Raw genomic sequence first — 20165 nt, 5'->3', positions numbered from 1 at the left:
CGTTTTCTGCGTGCCATCGTGCACAGCCTTCACGCTCATCTGAATTGCTGCAGACTGTTTTATCTCCACCATTTCACAGCCCAGGTGCACTTGCATGCAGTCCACACAATCAGCTTACACACAAAGCCAGTTTCAGCAAAAATGCTCCTACCAACCCATCAACAGGAGGTTCATCCAGAGCAAGGGGAGGCAGCTGGATAACCCAACGTGCCCTACACTTACCCTGCAGGGTTCAAATCTGGCTCAAGTGAAATTAGTTTGGGGGTCTAAAACTAGCCAACACAGAGTACATTAACGTGCCACACAATTCAGAGTTTGCTTCAGTGTAGTCGAGGACTGTCAGAAAAGGTTGAACCCCCTCCACAATGACCCAGCTCCTTGCCAGGCTCATTTATATTCATGAAGAATTGTACACAGTGAAAAGGTACAGCCCGTTAACTCCTGCTCCTCGATAAGTTGAAAGGGAAACCAGACGGCTCCCACTTCCATTGTGAGGCTGTGCAAGTGGGGGAAGTCCGAGGCGAATTCCAGCTCCCTGCACAGCGTTCCTGAATCCCGGAAAGGGACGGTGCGTGCCAGGAACCGCATTCCCATTCCTGGCAACTGGAGGGAAGCTTGTGGGAAACAAATCAAACTGACACCATCAATCTGGATGTGGTGTAGCTGCAAGGTGAGACGAGTCTCGTGTCTGCAGTCAAGCTTTCCAGCTGAATGCATTGAGCAGCACAGCAAGGCCACATTCATTTGATCTGAACTCAGGTAATGCCTAAACGATATAAAAAAAATCAGCAATAACTAATTTGTATCTGCAGGTTATTTTGGGGCTGGCCTGCAGAGCGCTGTGCAGTTAGCAAGTGGTTACTGTAGAGATTCACGTGAGAATGAGAATCTAGATCAAATGAACAGGATGCTTTCAAAAAATAAAATAATAATAATAATATAAACAGGGGTAACAGTCAAGGAATGGAGGACATTCTCTGCCTCTCGTTGGCACGGAGACGAAAGATGAAATATGTTACTATATGGTGTTATCATATTAGTATTGCCCCCTGGAGGCTAATACTGCACTGCTTTCAAACGTTTCTACAAGCTTGATTAGCTACAGTGTACATGTAACAAGCATCTGATTAAACTCATAGGAAAACCAGGAATGAATCAAACTGCTACGCAATGGGAGTCTTATTTCTATCCCTGTTTTTACTGTGGGACACCGCAGTAATCCACAGCGATCTTTTTGCTGCTCATCAATAAATAACAGACACATCAGTTACAGGTATTCACAAAGATTTACAAGTTTATTGTCCATGAGAAGGTGATATTGCAGTGTATGTGTGTTTGTGAGAGAGAAATAGTCCAGTGTCAATAAATGGCTCAATATACTGTTTTTATAATACATAAAAAACAAACAAAAATATTTAAAAAGGTTTCTTTGTGGAGTAAAGAAACTGAATATATCTCCAGACCTCCCCCCACCCTTTAAAATCCCATCAGAAATTGTAAACAAAAATATTTCTTCTTCTTCTTAAAACTATTCAGTAAAAATAAAAAAAAGTAGTGCTGAAAAATAAATAAATGACATCACCAATGCCACATCTGAGGAACTGTTAAAATAATAATAATAATAATAATAATAATAATAATAATAATAATAATAATAATAATAAATAGATTTTTTAAAAGAAGCTGAGCAAACACTCTGGGTTTCGTAGTGGCTTTGAAATTCCCACAGAACTGCGTTTCTACTGTGCTGGAAACTGCACTCGGCACGCTCCGGCTCCCTCACCCCTCCGGATAATGTAGCGTTCCTGCAGGGAGTCAGTACAGCGTTCCCAATGCAGGCTGAGCCGGCACACAGGAGGAAAAGACGTCACACATGGGTAGGCGCTGCAACACTCTATCTACTGCCTATACAACGCCCAGCGCAACTTCCTTTCCCTCCCAGATTAAGGGGATTGTGCTTAAAAGCATCCTAGCTTGGAATTGGAAGCACCTGAGCACACATCTGAGCACAGTTCTACCCAGCAGTGGAAACACAGAGTGGGGCAGCTTTGACAAAATGGAGCAATGGAGACAAAGTACAATATCCTGGCTGGGTTTGGTGTGGTTCACACACACACACACACACACAAGTCTGCACGTTCAAACATCAAATGCAAAGTCACGTTAATAAAGATCATACAGACATACAGAAGATCATACAGGGGTTTAGACTGGCAGGCATGCTGTCTCACAGTCCAGCTTCTCAACACGGACACGGACACTGGAGCAGAATGTTGTGCTTTTCTTTGTAATTCACTACATACGTTTCAACACAACAATAGCATGAACGAGCTGACCGTGTAAAAATGCCCGACTTGCTCTTGTTAAATCAGGGACCCGGCACAAGGCAGGTCAGTCCCAAAAGCAGGACTTGCATCAGCAAGGCACTGGCACCTTATAAAGAAATACATCCCTAACAACATAGAATACAGTGAATCCATCTACCACAGCCACTACCAAAGAAGCTGAAAGCTTAGAAAGATGGGTTCAGTACTGAGTTTAAAGTACAACAATAATCATTCCCTTACCCAGGGTATACGTTAGTTTCTGCAACACCTACAAACTCAGGCATCACAGAAAGGGTAAAGCCACGGGGAATCTGAACAGCACCTGGCCGCTGGCCCTTATACTGCTGTGGTCTCTCAAAGCTGTACTGCAATAATGATGTAGCGGGAGAGGAACTAAATATCTATATTTTTTAAAATCTCTGCTGTGTTGTATAATCCTAGCCTGTCCCGTGCTTTCCAGTCCCAGTGTGTGACGTAATAAGACTGCCCCCTTGTGGCGTGAAGCACATAGGGCCAGGCTTTCCAGCATGAGGCTACCACAAAACAACACACTGGTGGTGCCCTCTACATTCCAGTTTGGAAGCGTCTGGTATTTGCTTCTCGTAAGACAAAATTATCTTTCTTTAAGTGCTTTGGTCCACAGCGATGGAGTCTCGAGTGCTGGAAGTGAGCAAACAGGTTTCGTTCATTTTTTTCTTAGTTTTTTTTTTTTTTTTTTTTTTTACAAAAAAAATATATAAAAAAGTACAAATATATACTGTATATATAAAGAAAATGTGTTTCTTTGACTTGAAACATACAGGCTCACGCAAAAAGTCTGATGATCACAAACAAACCTGCTACAATCACGTAGAATTCTCACACCCCGGGCAAATCACCAAAACAAATGTAAAACGCTGGATCAGAATTCCGAGTTGAAGCTGTAAGAGAAACGCTCCAGCGAGCGCCTTCTTCAGAATCACGCTGAAGAAAGCGGCAGCCGAAACGTTTGTGTGCTTCACTTAGGTTTCTTATACCTACTGTCCGTTATCGTCGTTTAAAGACGTTAGTGTTGTGTTAGTCTAGTCAATAGTAGCAGGTTGCTCAAACTCTTGTGTTTCAACTGCTATGGCAATACAGTATTTGTTTGACAGGTGTACAGCGAGTTGAGAAGAACTATTGCTTGTGATTTCATCTGGGGCTCAAAGACTAACACAGCCAATACAGAGATGGAAATAAGACTCCTACTGCATAGCAGATTCACCCCATCCAGGTTTTACTAGGAGCTTGAACAGCCACCTTTTATAGGTATATAACAAGCTCAGGTGTGTCTTCTTAAACTCATAGTAAAACCAGGAATGGATCAAACTGCTGTGCAATGGGAGTCTTATTTCCAGCCCTGCAATACTGTTTGCTCAGCTTTTTTTTAAATATACATATATTTCAAGTTTTGATTTCATTGAGATAAAGGTTCAGACTGCTGCACTGCGCTTGGGGGGCACATGGGCACCTGGCCACTGAGAAAACTATTTACATTGCTAACACTGATTGGTCCAAAGTCGGTAGTCAAGGAAATGGACACCTGCCCCGTCGTCGTTGGTGGGGAGACGGATCGGGACGGCTCCACGGGGAAACTTTCAGGGAGGCTAAACCCAACCTTTAACCTCTTGGCGGCAGCGGCGTGGTCTGTGGGAGGCCCGGGTGTGTGCGTAGTGTAGGGGTCCAGCTGCAGCTGGTAGAACACGTTGTCTGGCAGGTTCAACTCCTGGCTGGTGGAGGCAAGGCTCCTGGAAGACTGCCCAGCAGAGGGCTCCATGGTCGGGCTGCTGTATGGACAGTCTGTGCTGGAGGCCGAGGAGGGAGGCTGGCTAAGTCGGTACAAGGGCTCCCTGTCCTCCTCCTCCTCCTCCTCCTCCTCCTCCTCCTCGTCATTGTTGGTCTCACTCGTGTTCCTCTCCATGATGAACTCTCTGCTCTCCCGTCTCTCTGCATCTGGGAACACAGATAAAACTTTACATCTTCGAGACGGGAATGGGTAGAGGCCGTGGTTCTTGACCAGGTTTTATTTGTATTATGTCCCCCTGTGCGTTTGCATCTGATAAAATAACACTTTTTTTTTGTATGTAAGGGTATGCATGTTGTTCTATTTTTTTTTTTTATTTGTTCTTAAGAGTGTAAACCAAAACTCACTGCCAGCAGCAATCAGACACGTGGGGAGCACAAGCATGAAGCAGGTAAAGTCATATTATTATAATTTTATTTTATTAAACACATCGCTAGATTTACTCAAATTTTTCTGCCATGAAATGTTTGCCACTAACTTTTTGTAAAAAAAAATGTAATTCTGAAAACGTGAGCCAAGAAAAGGTTGTTAAACTAGTTCTGTACAGACATAGAACTCTTACACAAGGACTTCCTTTTACATTTGAGCTCTTTTCCCAAGAGTTAAGGTCCTCATTTTGCTAATCAGTTTCACTGTTGATGTGTAACGCTTTTGCAAGTGCAAAATAAATAAATAAATATACATAAATACATAGAAAGAAAGAAAAATTGAATACAAGTAGATGCAAATGTATTAATAAACAACAGCTAAAAATGACCCAAAAGACAGGTTTATTGTCTACAAAAGCAACTACAGCTTGCATAGCTGCTGGTACAGAACTCCAACCATATTAATAACATGTGTTACATTACAGTGATCCAGAGATGGAAATAAAACTCCGATTGCATAGCAGTTTCACCCATTCCAGGTTTTAATAGCGTCTAGGTAACAAGCTCAGTTGTGTCTAATTAAACTCACAGTAAAACCAGGAATGAATAAAACTGCATGATGACCTCATGTGAGGAGATAGTGAGTTATCTTTAATACATTTATTATGTATCCAAAACTATGAAAAATAATAGTTTTTTCAGTTATGTTTAATATTTTCTTAGTAAAACCAGGACTGGATCTAATCAATATGCAATAGGAGTCTAATTTCCACCCCTGGTGCTGGGACAAAAGTTGGAATATTCAAACTGTTTGTAATGTATTTGGAGAGTGTTACTCTCTTTTTTTTTTTTTTTGCTTTGCTGTAACTATTTATTTTCTATGCGTTAGACAATAAAATGAAATTAAAAAAGCAGAGCAGAAATATTTGTATTTCTGCTGGCTGTTCTTCACAAAGCATTAGTCAGATTGCTCCTGCACAGTCACCGTTAACCTTCATAAAGCATTTTTCAGATCAGATCGCTCCTGCACGGTAATCGTGTGGTTTACCTGAATGTGTGCTAAAGCTCAACTGTCTCGTTATGGTTTTAACTGTATGCGTGTTTGTCGCCTCCCGCTACGACCCCCTTGGACATGAGATGTATAGCTCAAGGATTCTTCTGCTGGTTGAATAAATGAAATGCATAAAAACAAAATAAATGGCAAAAAAACAAAAACCAAAAAAACAACACATATACACATTAAACAAAACAATCACTACACAATGATTAAACAAAAATTCCAGAAATCACAGAAATTAAGAAACCATCTGAAGATGGAATCCAATGATAAACCAAAATAAATTTAAACTCGCACGCTTTTTCCGTCGCTGGCACGCATGTCCTGCATGTTCATTATTGCATGTGCACATGGAGCGTAGGCAGCGGGTTAAACGTTTCTGCAATGGGTTGTTCCCGTACCCCATCACCTGCGGGTCTCCCTGCCCCACTCACTGTGCACTGAAAGGTGACACTGAACCGTTGCGATGGATAGCGCAACTTTCTTTAACAGTAACGGGGAAAGATGCCGGCTACAAACTCCATAGTTACTGTGTTTTTGTCACTAAACTGAATTTAGTATAAGCTGCCAGAGCTACTCTCTTAGCTTACCTAGCGGAGCCTGACGGCTGTGAGTTTGAATCCCATAAGCCTCATCCCAAGGCTAAAGTGTGGGTCTTACACTGGTGGAAACCGTGGAAGCTGCAGTGTGGGGTAAGGAACAGACATGCTAATGTCCTGAATAATTACCAGAGTGGTCTGGGAGCTGCCACTTCAGCCCTGGAGCCAGCTGGTTGAGATCCCTGTGCTTCCGGCATACTGACAACAGGCACAGCGGCCCTTACCTGTGGCCCCCAAGTGGAGAGGGTCCTGGAGGAACTGGGAGTCCAGCTGGCTGGTGGTGGAGGGCACTGGGGTGGGAGGGGAGCTCCGCGAGTGGCTTGCGCTGTCCCCCTCGCCAGCGTCCATGTCCTGATCACCATCGTCTCTGTGAGGACAACAAAGCAGGGGTCACAGCAGGAGACAGACAGGCAGACAGACACAAGTGTAGAGGGCAATTTCTAGTTTCTCTAGTCGTGTGGCTGGCGATCCAAGTGACACTGGTCCTCAAGAGCCACGGCTGTCATGTTGCACGATGGTCTTCTGCCAGGATGAAGTAGTTACCATTGTCCCTGTACTGGGACTTACAGAAAACCAAGTTCATGTTAATTATTATTATTATTATTATTTATTATTATTATTATTATTATTATTTTTATAATAAATCTGGTCCTGTGCGGTATAATAATCGAAGGATAAATCACAGAAATTAATAGGTTTGATTATATGGGGTTACACCTATGTCAGTGCAAACTGTTACTGAAGCATCACACCAGCACATTGGCAGGGAGTACGAATAAACATGGGCACTGCTTCTAGTACTACTTACATTGTCCCTGGGTGTAGGCTGAATTTTTTCCTCCCAAATTTTGTCTGTTGCGTGAAATACTCATACCGATCTGACTTCTTCCACATGTAGTAATATTCCACGCACTCTCCCACCGAGCGAGTCCGCACCTGGGGAGCCAGAGAGAGGGTCAGGTAGGGCTCTGCCGTGTGCAAGGCTTAACCTGGTGCATTATGCATCAAAACGGCATCAACATACTTTGTTGGCCTGTATGAGGTGGAAGTTCTTGCCGTGAACCCGGTAGCCGTGCTCGAAGTTTCGACACTCGTCCTCACTCCATGCACACAACTCATCTGAAGAAAGAGAGAGAGAGAGGAGGGGGGTGAGAGATGAGGGAGAGATAGAGAAGGGAGAGATAGAGGAGGGGAGAGAGAAAGGAGAGGAGGGTGAGAGAGGAGGGGGGAGATAGAGGAGGGGGAGAGAGAGAGGAGAGGAGGGGGAGCGAGAGAGAGGAGGAGGAGATAGAGGAGGGGAGAGAGAAAGGAGACAGAGGAGGATGAGAGAGGAGGGGGGAGAGAGGAAGGGGAAGATAGAAGAGGGGAGAGAGAGAGCAGAGGGAGCGAGAGAGAGGAGGGAGTGAGAGAGAGAGGAGGGGGAGATAGAGGAGGGTGACAGAGGAGGGGGAGATAGAGGAGAGAGGAGGGAGAGAGAGAGAGGAGGGGGAGATAGAGGAGGGTGAGAGAGAAGGGGGAGATAGAGGAGGGTGAGAGAGGAGGGTGAGATAGAGGAGGGGGAGATAGAGGAGGGGGAGATACAGGAGGGGAGAGAGAGAGAGAGAGAGAGAGAGAGAGAGAGAGAGAGAGAGAGAGATGGATCAGTCTGAAGAGTCCATTTTATATACTATATTGGAAAGTTCGTCTGTTTGACAAAACCTTTTGGCCACGGTGCCGGTCACAGTGTCCGCTCGAACAAGGCACTAGCCAAAACGTTTGTCTGCTTGACTTGGTTTCTTTAAATTTTAAACTTGTAAACGATGGCTGAAAAAAAGAGCAAGGTGTTACCTCTTATTACTTTCACGTTGAACCGCAGTCTTCTCATCGCTTCTTCTGCGTTAAAATGACATTTCACCAGCTCGTACAGGGCCTGTGGGGTACAGAGTGGACGTTCTCATCAAAGAGCACGCAGATAATGGAAGTCTACAGCAACTCAAGGATGTTCTACTTAATGAGCATAGCTATTAGTTCACAGTAAATCGCCCTTATATGAATACAGCAAAAAACAAACAAAGTCTGGAACACTGAAATGCCTGTAGCTTTTAATCACTGTATACAATGTACTACACTCTACTGATAAAATGTCCTAGCATTGAGTTTGCCCTGGGTGGTGTAGTCAGGTTTAGAAAGTCACTCCCTCTCTTCCCCATTCTCCCTCCCTCATTTCCTTATCTTCCACCTTCCCTTTTTCCCCCCATTCTCCTCCCTCCTTCCACCCCACCCCATCCCCTCGTGTCCTCTTCTCTCTCCTCTCCCCTCCTCACTTGCTCGTTGTCCCTGACCAGCGTTCCCTCCTGCAGGCTCTCCAAACTGGCTTCCTCACAGGACCTCCTCTCCGCCCTGCACAGGAATCGCTCCACCTCCCCCTCCGGCAGCACGTGGGGGTCCCACAGCAGTTGGTCCTCACTCTCGTACGCTGCCCGTAGGAGAAACAAGCACTCACAATTGGATAACCCCACCCATGCCGGGAAACCCCGCCCACATGAGTTGCCCCACCTACTCCGGGTCACCTCACCTGCACTGAGTAACTCCACCCACAAGAGTAACTCTGCCTGCTCTGATTAACCCCCTGTGACAGGACTGAAAGGAGTAATTTGCCCTCCCAACCACCGGCAGTGCTGTGTAGGGTTAATCGTAACTGGATCAGGAGGCTGAACTCTGACCATACAGGAAGTTCCGGGTCAGGCGGCCACCTTGGCCCAAGGTAGAACCATGCCGCCGTCGGGTCCCATCATTGCAATCATCTGTGCTGTTCTCGTTGATTGGCTGACGTGGGGCAGCGTGCTGATTGCAGGGGTGGGACTTGGCAGTATTTAAGCAGTATGGTTTTGCCATTCGGTCTCCCTGGGCTGAACTGAAAACACATGCTGTGCTTGTTGTGTTGCTTTTATTCACTGCTGTTACCCACAGAAGCTTGAAAACCTTGGAAACTATGTTGGATTACCGGAATGAGAAACCGAGGACTGGCCATTAATCTGTGGAAGGGAGCTAAGAGGCGGTGAGAGGAAACCCACCGCAGTAGCACTAAGAAACCCAGTGCTTCCTTTGTTGTTATTTGTAATCACGACATTTTTTTGTTTACTCTTTTTATTTCAAACCTGAGTTTACCATTGCTGGTATTCCAGGTGGTTTTCTTGCTTATTTCTTGCAATACTGGACTGTTCTATTTTTATTGTTTGGTAAAATAAAACCCTGCCCTGATACCATTGATGGTACAGGGCTCTAAGGACTAAACTCCATTTCCGGCTCCTGTGTGCTGTCATTTCTGGTCCTTCCCCAAAGCTCCACCCACTACCCTCCCACACCCCGGCACACACCAGGTAGCACCGCCTACTCTGGGTAACCCCGCCCACACCAGATAGCCCCGCCTGCTCTGGGTAACCCCGCCCACACCGAGTAACCCCACCTGCTCTGGGTAACCCCGCCTACACCGAGTAACCCCTCTGCTCTGATTAACCCCTGCCCACACCAGGTAGCCCCACCTGCTCTGGGTAACTCCGCCCACACTGGGTAAACCCGCCCACAACAGGTAATTCCACCGCACCTGTATCCAGAGCAGGAGAAGAGAGTTAAAGAAACGATACCCAGGCTCTGTGAATGGATCATCAGTTGGTCAGTTAATGATCTCGGCCAGTCGCCTTTATCAGCTCAATGAATCACATCATTAGCGCATTGCCCTGCACTGCCTTACCTCTTTCTTGGTGCGTGTACAGGATCAGTGGAGGTATCATTGCCTGGTACAGAGATCCCACCATAATGTCCTAAAGCAGAAAATAAGGCTTCAAAACACAGAATAGCCGCTTTGTGATGCATGCTGCTTTAATATCATAAAGGTTTTGAAACAAGAAAAGCTGAAACGGTTCTGTGGGAACACACAAGGCATTAGAGCCTGTCTCAAGAACACGCTCGACGGCTGCACCCACCTTCCTGCACTCGTTTGAGGGAACGGAATTGTCCTCAGACTCTTCCTCTGAGGAGCTGGAAGATGAATCTTTATCCTCGTCCACGATGGAGTTTGCTAGAAAACAAGTTTCTGGTTCTTGTTAATTCACATTTACCAGGAAAACATTCACTCAACGCCCAGACACCAAGTAAGAGATTGTGATCAAGCAGAAAGATCGCTAACTAATAAACCAATACAAATGTTTTTTAAGAAGTATTACATTTTAATATTGACACGTGTTCACATATTAGTTGTTCTCATCTTTACAATCTCTTATAGAGGTCATACTATTCTACAGCCTAAATGATAAAAGCAGTTCTTTTTAGTTCTGCTATGTATACTGCGGACAATCATCTGATGTTAGAAGCTACCTCCTTTATCAAACCCGTGTATAAAACGTACCGTGCAGCGGATGTGGGAAGAGGTCAGATGCATCGTGGGATGTGACGGACGGAGTGAGGTCGTCTGCGGAGGACTGGGCTTCCTCCTCCTCCTCTCCTGACAGCAGGTCCTTAGCAATCTGCTCCTACAGAAAAATAAATACAAAAGATATATGTTACGAGGTGTTGACCCTGAGATGTCTCCTTAAAATGAAGAAGGGTTTTCATTGAAGGTCTCACTGTGTCAAAATGTACAGAGGTATCATCCTGTACACTGAACACACATTTACAAGTATTAATACATTATGCCTCGTTTTCCAATGTCTTAAACCTTCCATAAATCCTTCATTTTAAGAAGACGTCCCGGGACGTGCAGGGTGTTTATTAATACAGCTCAGCACTGTGTTGCCGATTCGGTCCTCTCTCCTCTAACTGCAAAGAGATGACATCTCTGTTATCAATGACCCTGCGTGCGTCACGATGTCCGACAATGCAGACGGCAGCGCTTCTCTGGCAGGCTCACCTTGTCCAGCGTCATGTCGGGCAGGCTGTGCGGGAGGTCGTGACCCTCGCTGTCATGTTCGGAGATGGGGTCGGAGGCTTCGTACCCGTACAGCGCCAGCAGCTCCTCCAGAGGCATCTCGCTTCCCTGCGGAGCAAGCACAGCCAGAGAGGGTTAATAAACAACGGGACGGAACCAGGGAGGGAATAACACTCCCACTGCACTGCAGTCTGATCCATTCCTGGTTACTATGAGACACACATGAGCTTGTTACCTGTACACTGTGGCTCGTAGTAAAACCGGGAATTGGTGAAACTGCTATGCAGTGGGAGTTATTTCCACACCTGGGTCAAAACACACTGTATTGCAAGCGCTGACCCGTCTGGCTTAAAAATTCAGTCCAGAACAAGAGAAAAACTCTTGCGTATCTTAAAAAAACCTGTTGTTTTGAAGGTACAGAGCAGGTGAACGATCCATCGTAATGTAATCGTAATGCTTGTTTCAGAGTAAAGGCTGGTTCACACTGGGCTTATGACTCAGGCGGACGCTACAAACGCACCACCTTGCGTTCAAATCATAGATTCAAATCATAGACGATGCGGAGGAGCTGCTAGATTTCAACTTCTCAGCATCAAGTTGGTGACGTCACTCGCGTTTAACCAATCACATGTCTCTCTTTCCTTTAGAATTTTACAAGCATAATACAATTTACAGTTTATTATTTGAAATAAATTATACTTGTATAGACGTAGTGGAAAATGCCTAAAGAACTAATAATTAAGCATGTACGGTACCACAAATAAACACAATGAAATAATCACAATGAAAACTAACAACTCAGGAATTTAAACCGTGTTTGATGTGTGTCTCTCAGCAGCCTGTGTACAGTGTTTACTGAAAGTGGGGTGGTTATATTGAGCAGGTCAGCTCAACAAGGTCTGAGCGAATATCAGTGATTTTACCATGAAACTGAATGGTGGCATTTGCTGTCAATCACACAATGATAATTTTGTTGGACCAGCTGTTTATAATAAGGAGGCGCTGCGGTTCTGTGTGCACGGCTCCCCAAACCTCCAGAAGAGTGTTGTCTTTTTAAAACCAATCAGAATGAACTAACGCAGGGATCGCTCAGTCTGAATCGTATGACCAGTGTGAACCAGCCTTTACTGATTCTGGTTCTGTACCTGCTGTCCTTTACGGTCTCCCCAAATTCAGCGGGTCTCCTATCAGCTGCCCTACATTAGCTGCTGAAAAGCTTCCAGGCGAGCGGAAGTGGCTGCGGTCTCTTGCAGCTTGCTGCTAAAAGCAATCGGGGTGGCAGCACAGTACCTGAGAGCCGTGGAGGCTCTTCTCCAGCTCGTCTAGGGACTTCTGAGCTTCGCACTCCTCCTGGTGCTCCCGGGAGCCATAGCTGTGCGACAGGATCTCAGCTAGATTGAATCTGTGTTCATCAGAGCCCATTGAGCCAGCTAGCGGAGTGTGGAGGAGAAAAAAAACAAGATCAACGTCTGCAATCTGCTCTAGCCAAGGACGTTGACACTCCTTTACAAGCAGGTTCGGCAGCTGGTTTGGTAGAATTGGCCACCATGCTTTTCACACTTTCTTAGCCCATATCATTAACTTACCTTATGCGCCAACCAAATGGTAATTAAGAGCCAATGGCTATTCGTTAAAGGGCGTTCAACAAATGCAGTGTTAGAATGTGCATTTTCACAGCACACAGCCCCTTTACGACAGTCAGAGGGCAAACTTAATTTGAGTAACTTCAAGTGCCAATAATGGATGACAGATAAAAAGTCTGCAGTAACCATGTACTCATAACACATATTCAATAGTAGTGCATTCAAAAGCTATCGAGCTCAATGTAATCACGGAACTAAATAACAGAATTACACTCATTTGAGCGACTTGTGACTCTTGAATGCTAATGTGGACATCCTCACTTCACAGTAAGTTAGCGTGTGTATATGCACTAGTAAAAGGTACACGCAATATATTATTGAAGCTGAAAATTGATGCGTTTGAGTGTTGTTTATTTTTAATAACCGAGAATAACCGAGTTTGCAAAATCATAATAAAAAACACCCTCGAACTCAACACAAAATAAAAAACTGAAAAGCCCCAATTATAATCCAAGATTGTGCTTGCTAGCAGTAACTTTTAGGGTGACATACCGGATTAGGACTTTATAACTCAAGCAGTTCTCCCCAACTGATCTCAACAGAGCTCACTGTAGATCACCAATGTGCTCTTGAATGAAGAATAAGAAGGTTTTATAAGTGGGATTAGGGATGGGTCAGTATACTGGTTTTTCGGTTTACCACGGTTTAGGTACATTACGGTATTAATACCGTTGCTTTTATTCTAAACAGCAATTATCGTAATTCGGTTATACACCGGTTAACGCATTTGTCAACTGCAAACACGCTTCTTCAAAATCAAGCGAGGGTACTTGCAGCCTTAGCAAAGTGTCTGAGGAAGATCTTGGTAAACTGATACTGTATTTTGATAATGGTTTTGAAGGAAACGGTCAACGACACAGAATACACGTTTCAATGGCTGCGTTCTGTTACCCAGAGCTTGCTGTGCCGGCTGCTCTCAGCTGCTGTCTTTCTAACGTCACACGCAGCTTTTAGAAAAACGCCTTCTCCAAACCTTGCAGCAGAGCCCGCATTTTCAACGTGCTATATTTACATTTGTCTGGATTATCAACAGTCAGTTTAATGTAATAGATAAACATTAACTTTACTGTAAAATTATACATCACTTATTTTGGATTTAGTACATTATGTTTTTTATTTATTTATTTAATATAGCTTGGACAAGGCTGTTCACGGCTTCATTGTATAATGATAAAATGTCATTCGCATCAGCTAACAAGGTGCAGCAGTAGTTTTAGTGGTTATTTGCATTACGATTAGCAGGTGACTCGTGATCTTTGCATCGTCCCTTTGGTTCACAGCCACAGCCAGCCTCCCGCTGCGCTGGGCTATGCTGAATCTGCACAGATTTCAATGGGTGTTGAATGACGTCTACAGCGCATCTCTGAGATTATGTGCAGAACTGTGGAAATCTGCGCTATAAGAACGCAACCAATGTCTCAAACAAAACTGGCACAGACCCGCGACTGCAGCAGGATAGCCTACTTATTATCAACGTAGTTTTGTTTAAACTAGTTGTAACAGTATTCCAATTTTCTTAGGTAAGTGTAGAAATCTACGTGTAATAATCATAGGAAGCTTGCTTGCGCAATGTCGTAAATGTAAATCCAATAACACGTTTTAGTATCAAAATCCTTCTTTTTTTTTTTTTGCTATACATATTTTATTTACCTGGTTGAAGAAATAAACGACCCATCTCTGCTCTTAGACAATAACCTGTGGTGCATGTTTGTGTTTTAAGCAAAAGACTGATCATTTTCCAATTCTGTTTGCCATCAGCTAAACAAAGTATTTATTTATTTAATTGTATATGTTAAAATACAAACTACAGCACCACATCATTTTGAGCAAAAAACAGATATTAATACTGCTGTAGTATAACGTTGAGAGTGTACAACTTTTTTTTTTTTAATTATTATTCCGATTGTCTTTATAAAAGAAACGCACCAAGTAATTTAAGTGATTTACATTAGTCTTTCTTCTTTTGAGCCTTTATTTGATAGCCTGCATGATGTACTGTATACCGTGATATTAAGGTTACCACGGTATTGTTTTTATCATACCTTGCAAATGTTATACCGTCCCATCCCTAAGTGGGAGGGATACATACTCTCCCAAACCATTTCATTTTAGCCTTAACATTATAGTTATGTGATCGTTTGATCTTATGCATCATACAGGCAGCCCATCAGGGCCACTGCATGCATCCCGATGCATATCGTAGTCAACCTGCATATCACAATAGGTACTGTGAGATTAGTGAATCCTTACGCCCCTACAGAATGATTTAGCGCATTGTACACATCGTAGCGCAGAGAATCCAGCCGCTGGATTGGCTGGCGATGACGTCATGGTTTATGAAGACCAGTAAAAGGGGCAGTACCTCCTGCAGTCTGAAGGCCGTTCTGTAGAGGACATGGATTGCGAGTTCGAAACAACGCTACCCTGGGGCTCTGTCTTCGGACGGAGGTCTTTAGGGGAGATACAAAGGAGAAAGCACATAGGCAAATAACGACAGAGCATTCGACCCTGCAGGACTGGAACGTTTGTTACTGTTTTCTCTAGAGAAGCATTCCAAAGTGGTCAACTGTCTTTAGACCAGTCTGGATCACACGCCTTCTCTTAAGATACAGTTCAACCACTGCAGTGGTCCTCTGTGGCCATACACTTTAAAGACAGAAGATCTGTGAATAATAGGGACCAATGTTTCATATTGTTGACAATACAGAAGAGCTTTTCATGTGAAATCTATCTTCTCTCGTTTCAGTTACATTCTTCCTTTAGACACACACACACACACACACACACATAGATACATATATATATATATATATATATATATATATATATATATTCTATCACCCACAATATATATATATATATATATTCTTTGCAAACAACTTTGTTAATGGATCAGTTAGGGTTGGCATTAAAACGACAAAAGTAGGGAAATACTACCAAAACTCTAACCCCCCCCCCTTACAAGCAAGGGAAGGGGCAAGCCAACATGCATATGTTTTGGTACTGACCATGCTTCACAAACATACATTGCTAGTATTATTCTACCTTTCAGTACGACTCAATGGAACATAACTTCTGGTCTCTAAAAAATAAAGCAGCAGCGGAGAAGCCTCCTTCACTGTATATCACGATGACACGTAGCGTGCGTTTACTTCACTAGGACAGCAGCACCTGTACATGCAGCGCAGCGCTAGTGTCTCGAGATTGACAAGAGAGTGTCGTTTTGCCGTACAGACTGTACAGTAGAACTAATAAAATCTAATGCAAATTCTTAAACATATTTTAAAGACTACAATATGTTTAAGGTTTCATACGCAGGAAAAAAAAAACTATTAATAACTATAGTAATATATAGCTACCAACTGTCAATAATAATCATATTAAAGCCGCTGGCAACTCCTTAACTTTCTCGCTGTCTTGGTAATTACGTGATGTACGTATTCGGCTACTGATGCTATCCCAAGCGTCTTAGTGCTGAAATTTCATATAAATCCATATTAAATGACACAACGGCTGCAAAGACGCTTGGCTCTAGACAACAGCTATTTGCATTGGTTCTCCCGATGAGTCAAGTTAGTTTACAAACAATCTAGTCATTTAAAAGCGCATGCTTATCGAGGCGCACCTTGGACACTATTAAGCAGCACCGCGGTCCCAGTCGCCGCTATTCCTTATGGCTCACTATGTGGCAGCTCGGGGATGGCTGTGTTAAAGAACGCCGTGAAAACAGACCCGAGTAGAGCGCTGTGAACACCCCGTCTTTACTCATTTCAATAGCCCAGCTAAAACCGAAATGACCACCCGGAACCCTCGAAGCCGGGAGAGAAACATCTAATTGACAGCCTGTGCCGGTTGAGACCCGGCAAGACGAGGCTGCTTTAGAAAAAATATATAGCATTATTATTCACCCCCAGCCTTTCCTCTCACTTACCTCCGCCATTCCGTTCTACGCAGGCTGAGTGGAATGCCCGGATGTAGCAGAGGGCTACAATAGGCGTTGATGTTTCTTGGCTGATAACTAATGTTATAATAATGTAACATAGCATGTTCCACTGCAGGGTGTGGCGAAAGGACGGGGTACACCTTACTTTTAAGAGAAAAACAAACAACAACAATAGTGTTATTTGTGTAGGTACATTTTAAGTTGACGTTGAAGTTTATAGGGTACGCTACTTTATACTCTTTTTTTAAGTGAGTTAGTAATAGCACATCATAATCCTTGAGGTTGTATTATTATTATTATTATTATTATTATTATTATTATTATTATTATTATTATTAATAATAATAATTAAAACTCTGCAAATTAAGAAATGGTTGGTTGTGTTTTCTGTTTAAATGTACTAACGGCATTTATCAAAGGTTGAAACACAGTACCTGCCGAAATAAAATATAATGTTGAACACGTGAAAAGTTACACGCTGATTTCCACTGGCGAACTTTATTTATCTAAAAAATATGAAGAAAAAAAAACTACAAAAAAAAAAAAAAAAAAAACCCGATGTAGCCTAGAATTCTCAGGTTCAATTTGAATGCATCATATTTCATATATTGTAGAGTGTATATGGGGCGATAAGATCAACATGTCACTATTTAATACTAGCAAGTGAAATAATACTGCCCCATGTGAAATAATACCCCCCCCCCCCCCCCCCCCCCCCCCCGTTATATAAAAAAAATAAAATAATGTGCACAGTTTTCCACTAGTTGTACTGTGTATTTAACAGTGTACCCTGGTTTGCCAGTCTTTAAATATGCTTTACCACACCTCTCTGGGCTTTGCCGTGCTTCCTTTGTTTTGCCAGGCTTTGACTGTGCTTTCCACTGCACGACAGCTGACGTTTCAAGCTGATATAATAAATCAACAATAAAAAAAGAATACCGCAACGGATTATTGATGTTTACCCGTCAAACTTTTTCTTTGTTTTTTTGTTACAGTATCAAAATTATGAAAGAGCAGAGAAAAGGCTTACACTGTCAGAGCTGTCACTTTGCTTAACAAACATTCAAACTGGGCTGGAAAAAGAGAGATGTTTTATTTGAGAATATGTCAATTATAATGTTAGTTGAAGCTGAACTGTTGGTTTCACATTGTCATGATTAGCACTGGTATCAGTAGCACTGAGTAATTTACCTAAACATTAGTCATTGGTTTCAAAGACCCTTAAAATAACACAAGGTAGTCCAATATTAATGCCAACTGGGGCCCTGTGAGAACTGAAACACTGTATAGCACAGTCATGAGGTGAGACAGCCTGGACACCTGGCTTTTCATATACAAAAATTTATTGTAAAAACAAGCAACTGAATGTGCCCCTTCCCGGGTGCTTTCCTAGATCTTCTTATACCGTGGGAGTGGCGTGGAGAGCTCCAGGACCCTTGAAGACGCCTGGGCCTGTTTGGCGGTCTGTGTCACTAAGTAGGGGTCGTAGCCCTCGAAGATTCCCTTCCTTACTTTGGGTTTGGCCAGTATGTGGACACAATTGCTAGCCACGACCTTCATGGCGCTTTCAAGGACCGGTCACGCCATGGGCTTTTCCGGGAGGAACAGGGAGTGCACATTTTTGGCCGCTGGAGGAAAAGAAGAAGGAAATGCAGGATTTGCTAAACAGAGTTTTCAAACATGAAAAAATAAATAGCAGAAAAATGATGGCTAAATTCAATTTTACTGTAAAGGAAAAAAAGTCAGTAGTTAACGCAACGATGGCTTACTTGCTAGGACCTGGAGCCGGGGAGTAGCGACGGCGCTCCGTGCTGCCTCAGTGACAATGCTGATTCCCTGCTCTGGACTCCAGATCAGAGACTCACGAGCCACAGTGGGGTATCGCCTCTTGGACCGGGCCAGCTGGAGAATGCATGGGCTGGGGACTGCACTCTTCACAGCCTCGCTCACCTGCAGTTTCTCATATTCCAGCTTTTGTTACGAGCTTGATTAGTCACTGACTATAGGTTACAAGCTCAGGTGTGTCTTATTAAACTCACAGAAAAACCAGGAATGGATCAAACTGCTATGCAATGGGAGTCTTATTTCCATCCCTGTTTAATAAAGCATACTAAAAAACATGGCAAAGTATGATGAATGCAAAACCATGGGGAAAGCATGGAGGATAACTGCAAAATAACAATGGTGGGTTACAGTGAGGTTTTAGAGGAGGGAATCATGGTGGTTTAAGTGAGTAATCAAAGTGCTCTGGCTCCCACTCCTGGCTCAGTGCTTTGGGCTGAGCTAGCTCCTCCAGTCTTTTGGTAGCCATGGATTTAAGAGCAGCTGCACTCACGCTCCATATGGGGGAGCATCTAACGGGTGAAAAAAAAAAAAAAAAATTTCCAATTTCTAAGCGCTTTCCATTTTGAAAAAACTTGATACCTTTTTATAACATAAAACTACTAAAAAAAAACACAGGCAACAAAACAGCTGCAAAGGCCAATTTAATATAAAATTTAAAGAAAAACCGATGCTATAACATCAAAAGCTGAGACGGTTGCAAGGTCAGACTATGGAAACTAAGACTGAAGAAAATCAGAGTCCTTTAATTGGAGCGTTTAGGTGCAATACAGGTAATCTGGAAGAGCACATGCTCCCTGCGTTAGAGAGTCTAACTCTCCACCAATAAACCAGATCTTGAGACGGCAGGGCACGACACCCCCTTGTGGCAGAATCCCTGCTGCTGTAAATTGCATGTGTGTGGGAATGTAAGGTTGGCAGGGATGGGATTAAATCTGTCCCTGCCAGCAATCACAGGTGTGGCCATTCAACAATTAGGTAATTGGGGAGTGGCCACATGTGTATAAAGAAAGCCTGAGTGTTTGTGCTCTGATTTTTGTATTGTTTATTAGCGTGGTAGTGAAGGCTAACGCTGTGTTTATTTTGTCCCTTGTGTCGTGTTTATTTTGTCCCTCGTCAGTGTTTATTTTGTCCCTCGTGCAGTGTTTATTTTATCCCTCGTGCAGTGTTTATTTTGTCCCTCGTGCAGTGTTTATTTTATCCCTCGTGCAGTGTTTATTGTGTCCCTCGTGCCATGTTTATTGTGTCTCTCGTGCAGTGTTTATTTTGTCCCTCATGCCGTGTTTATTTTGTCCCTCATATCATGTTTATTTTGTCACTCGTGCCGTGTTTATTTGTCCCTTATGCCATGTTTATTTTGTCCCTCATATTGTGTTTATTTTGTCCCTCATGCCGTCTTTATTTTGTCCCTCGTGCCGTGTTTATTTTGTTCCTGTGTTTTGTGTTATATACAATATTTTGATTTGATTAGCACATTGTGAATCATATATATGTTTTATAGATTTTTTAATTTAGGGTGTCCCATCCTTTGAGATTAATAAGAACTCACTATTCTTTATATTAGTAATAAAGTATTGCTAATAAAGTAATAAAAAAATACATATAATAAAAAAAAAAAATAAAGGAAACATGCGTTGAAGTGGCCGATCCCCTCTGAGTTC

The 20165-nt window shown here is 43.2% G+C and overlaps 2 protein-coding genes across 4 annotated transcripts in view; both read right to left on the bottom strand.

Moving 5' to 3' along the window:
- Window positions 1-1267: 1267 nt before the first annotated feature.
- On the bottom strand, window positions 1268-15356 carry mier2 (mesoderm induction early response 1, family member 2). Of its 3 annotated transcripts, none has more exons than XM_041230024.1 (13): window positions 15082-15356; window positions 12367-12506; window positions 11059-11184; window positions 10558-10681; window positions 10136-10230; window positions 9904-9973; window positions 8477-8628; window positions 8001-8082; window positions 7198-7292; window positions 6982-7109; window positions 6398-6540; window positions 5566-5675; window positions 4216-4298 (listed from the first exon to the last, which is right to left on the bottom strand). In XM_041230024.1, exons 2-12 carry the CDS (start codon window positions 12496-12498, stop codon window positions 5596-5598), a joined length of 1227 nt encoding a protein of 408 aa, XP_041085958.1. In that variant the 5' UTR covers window positions 12499-12506; window positions 15082-15356; the 3' UTR covers window positions 4216-4298; window positions 5566-5595. The 3 variants fall into 3 exon arrangements, with proteins under 3 accessions (XP_041085956.1, XP_041085958.1, XP_041085957.1); XM_041230023.1 differs by having other exon boundaries at window positions 5566-5678; window positions 15082-15355; XM_041230022.1 differs by lacking the exon at window positions 5566-5675 and having other exon boundaries at window positions 1268-4298; window positions 15082-15343.
- Window positions 15357-18051: 2695 nt separating this feature from the next.
- Window positions 18052-20165, bottom strand: part of LOC121300513 (testicular haploid expressed gene protein-like) — a 2873-nt gene continuing 759 nt past the window's right edge. Inside the window, exons 2-4 of the mRNA XM_041229081.1 lie at window positions 18935-19016; window positions 18422-18633; window positions 18052-18226 (exon numbers count right to left, since the gene is read on the bottom strand). Coding sequence (XP_041085015.1) covers window positions 18052-18226; window positions 18422-18633; window positions 18935-19016 — 469 coding nt within the window. The remainder of the gene's footprint in view (window positions 18227-18421; window positions 18634-18934; window positions 19017-20165) is intronic.

The sequence above is a fragment of the Polyodon spathula genome, chromosome 26 (assembly GCF_017654505.1).
Source record: "Polyodon spathula isolate WHYD16114869_AA chromosome 26, ASM1765450v1, whole genome shotgun sequence".
NCBI lineage: Eukaryota > Metazoa > Chordata > Actinopteri > Acipenseriformes > Polyodontidae > Polyodon > Polyodon spathula.
Note: the sequence above shows the minus strand (reverse complement) of the source record. Positions and strands in the feature narration are given on the sequence as shown.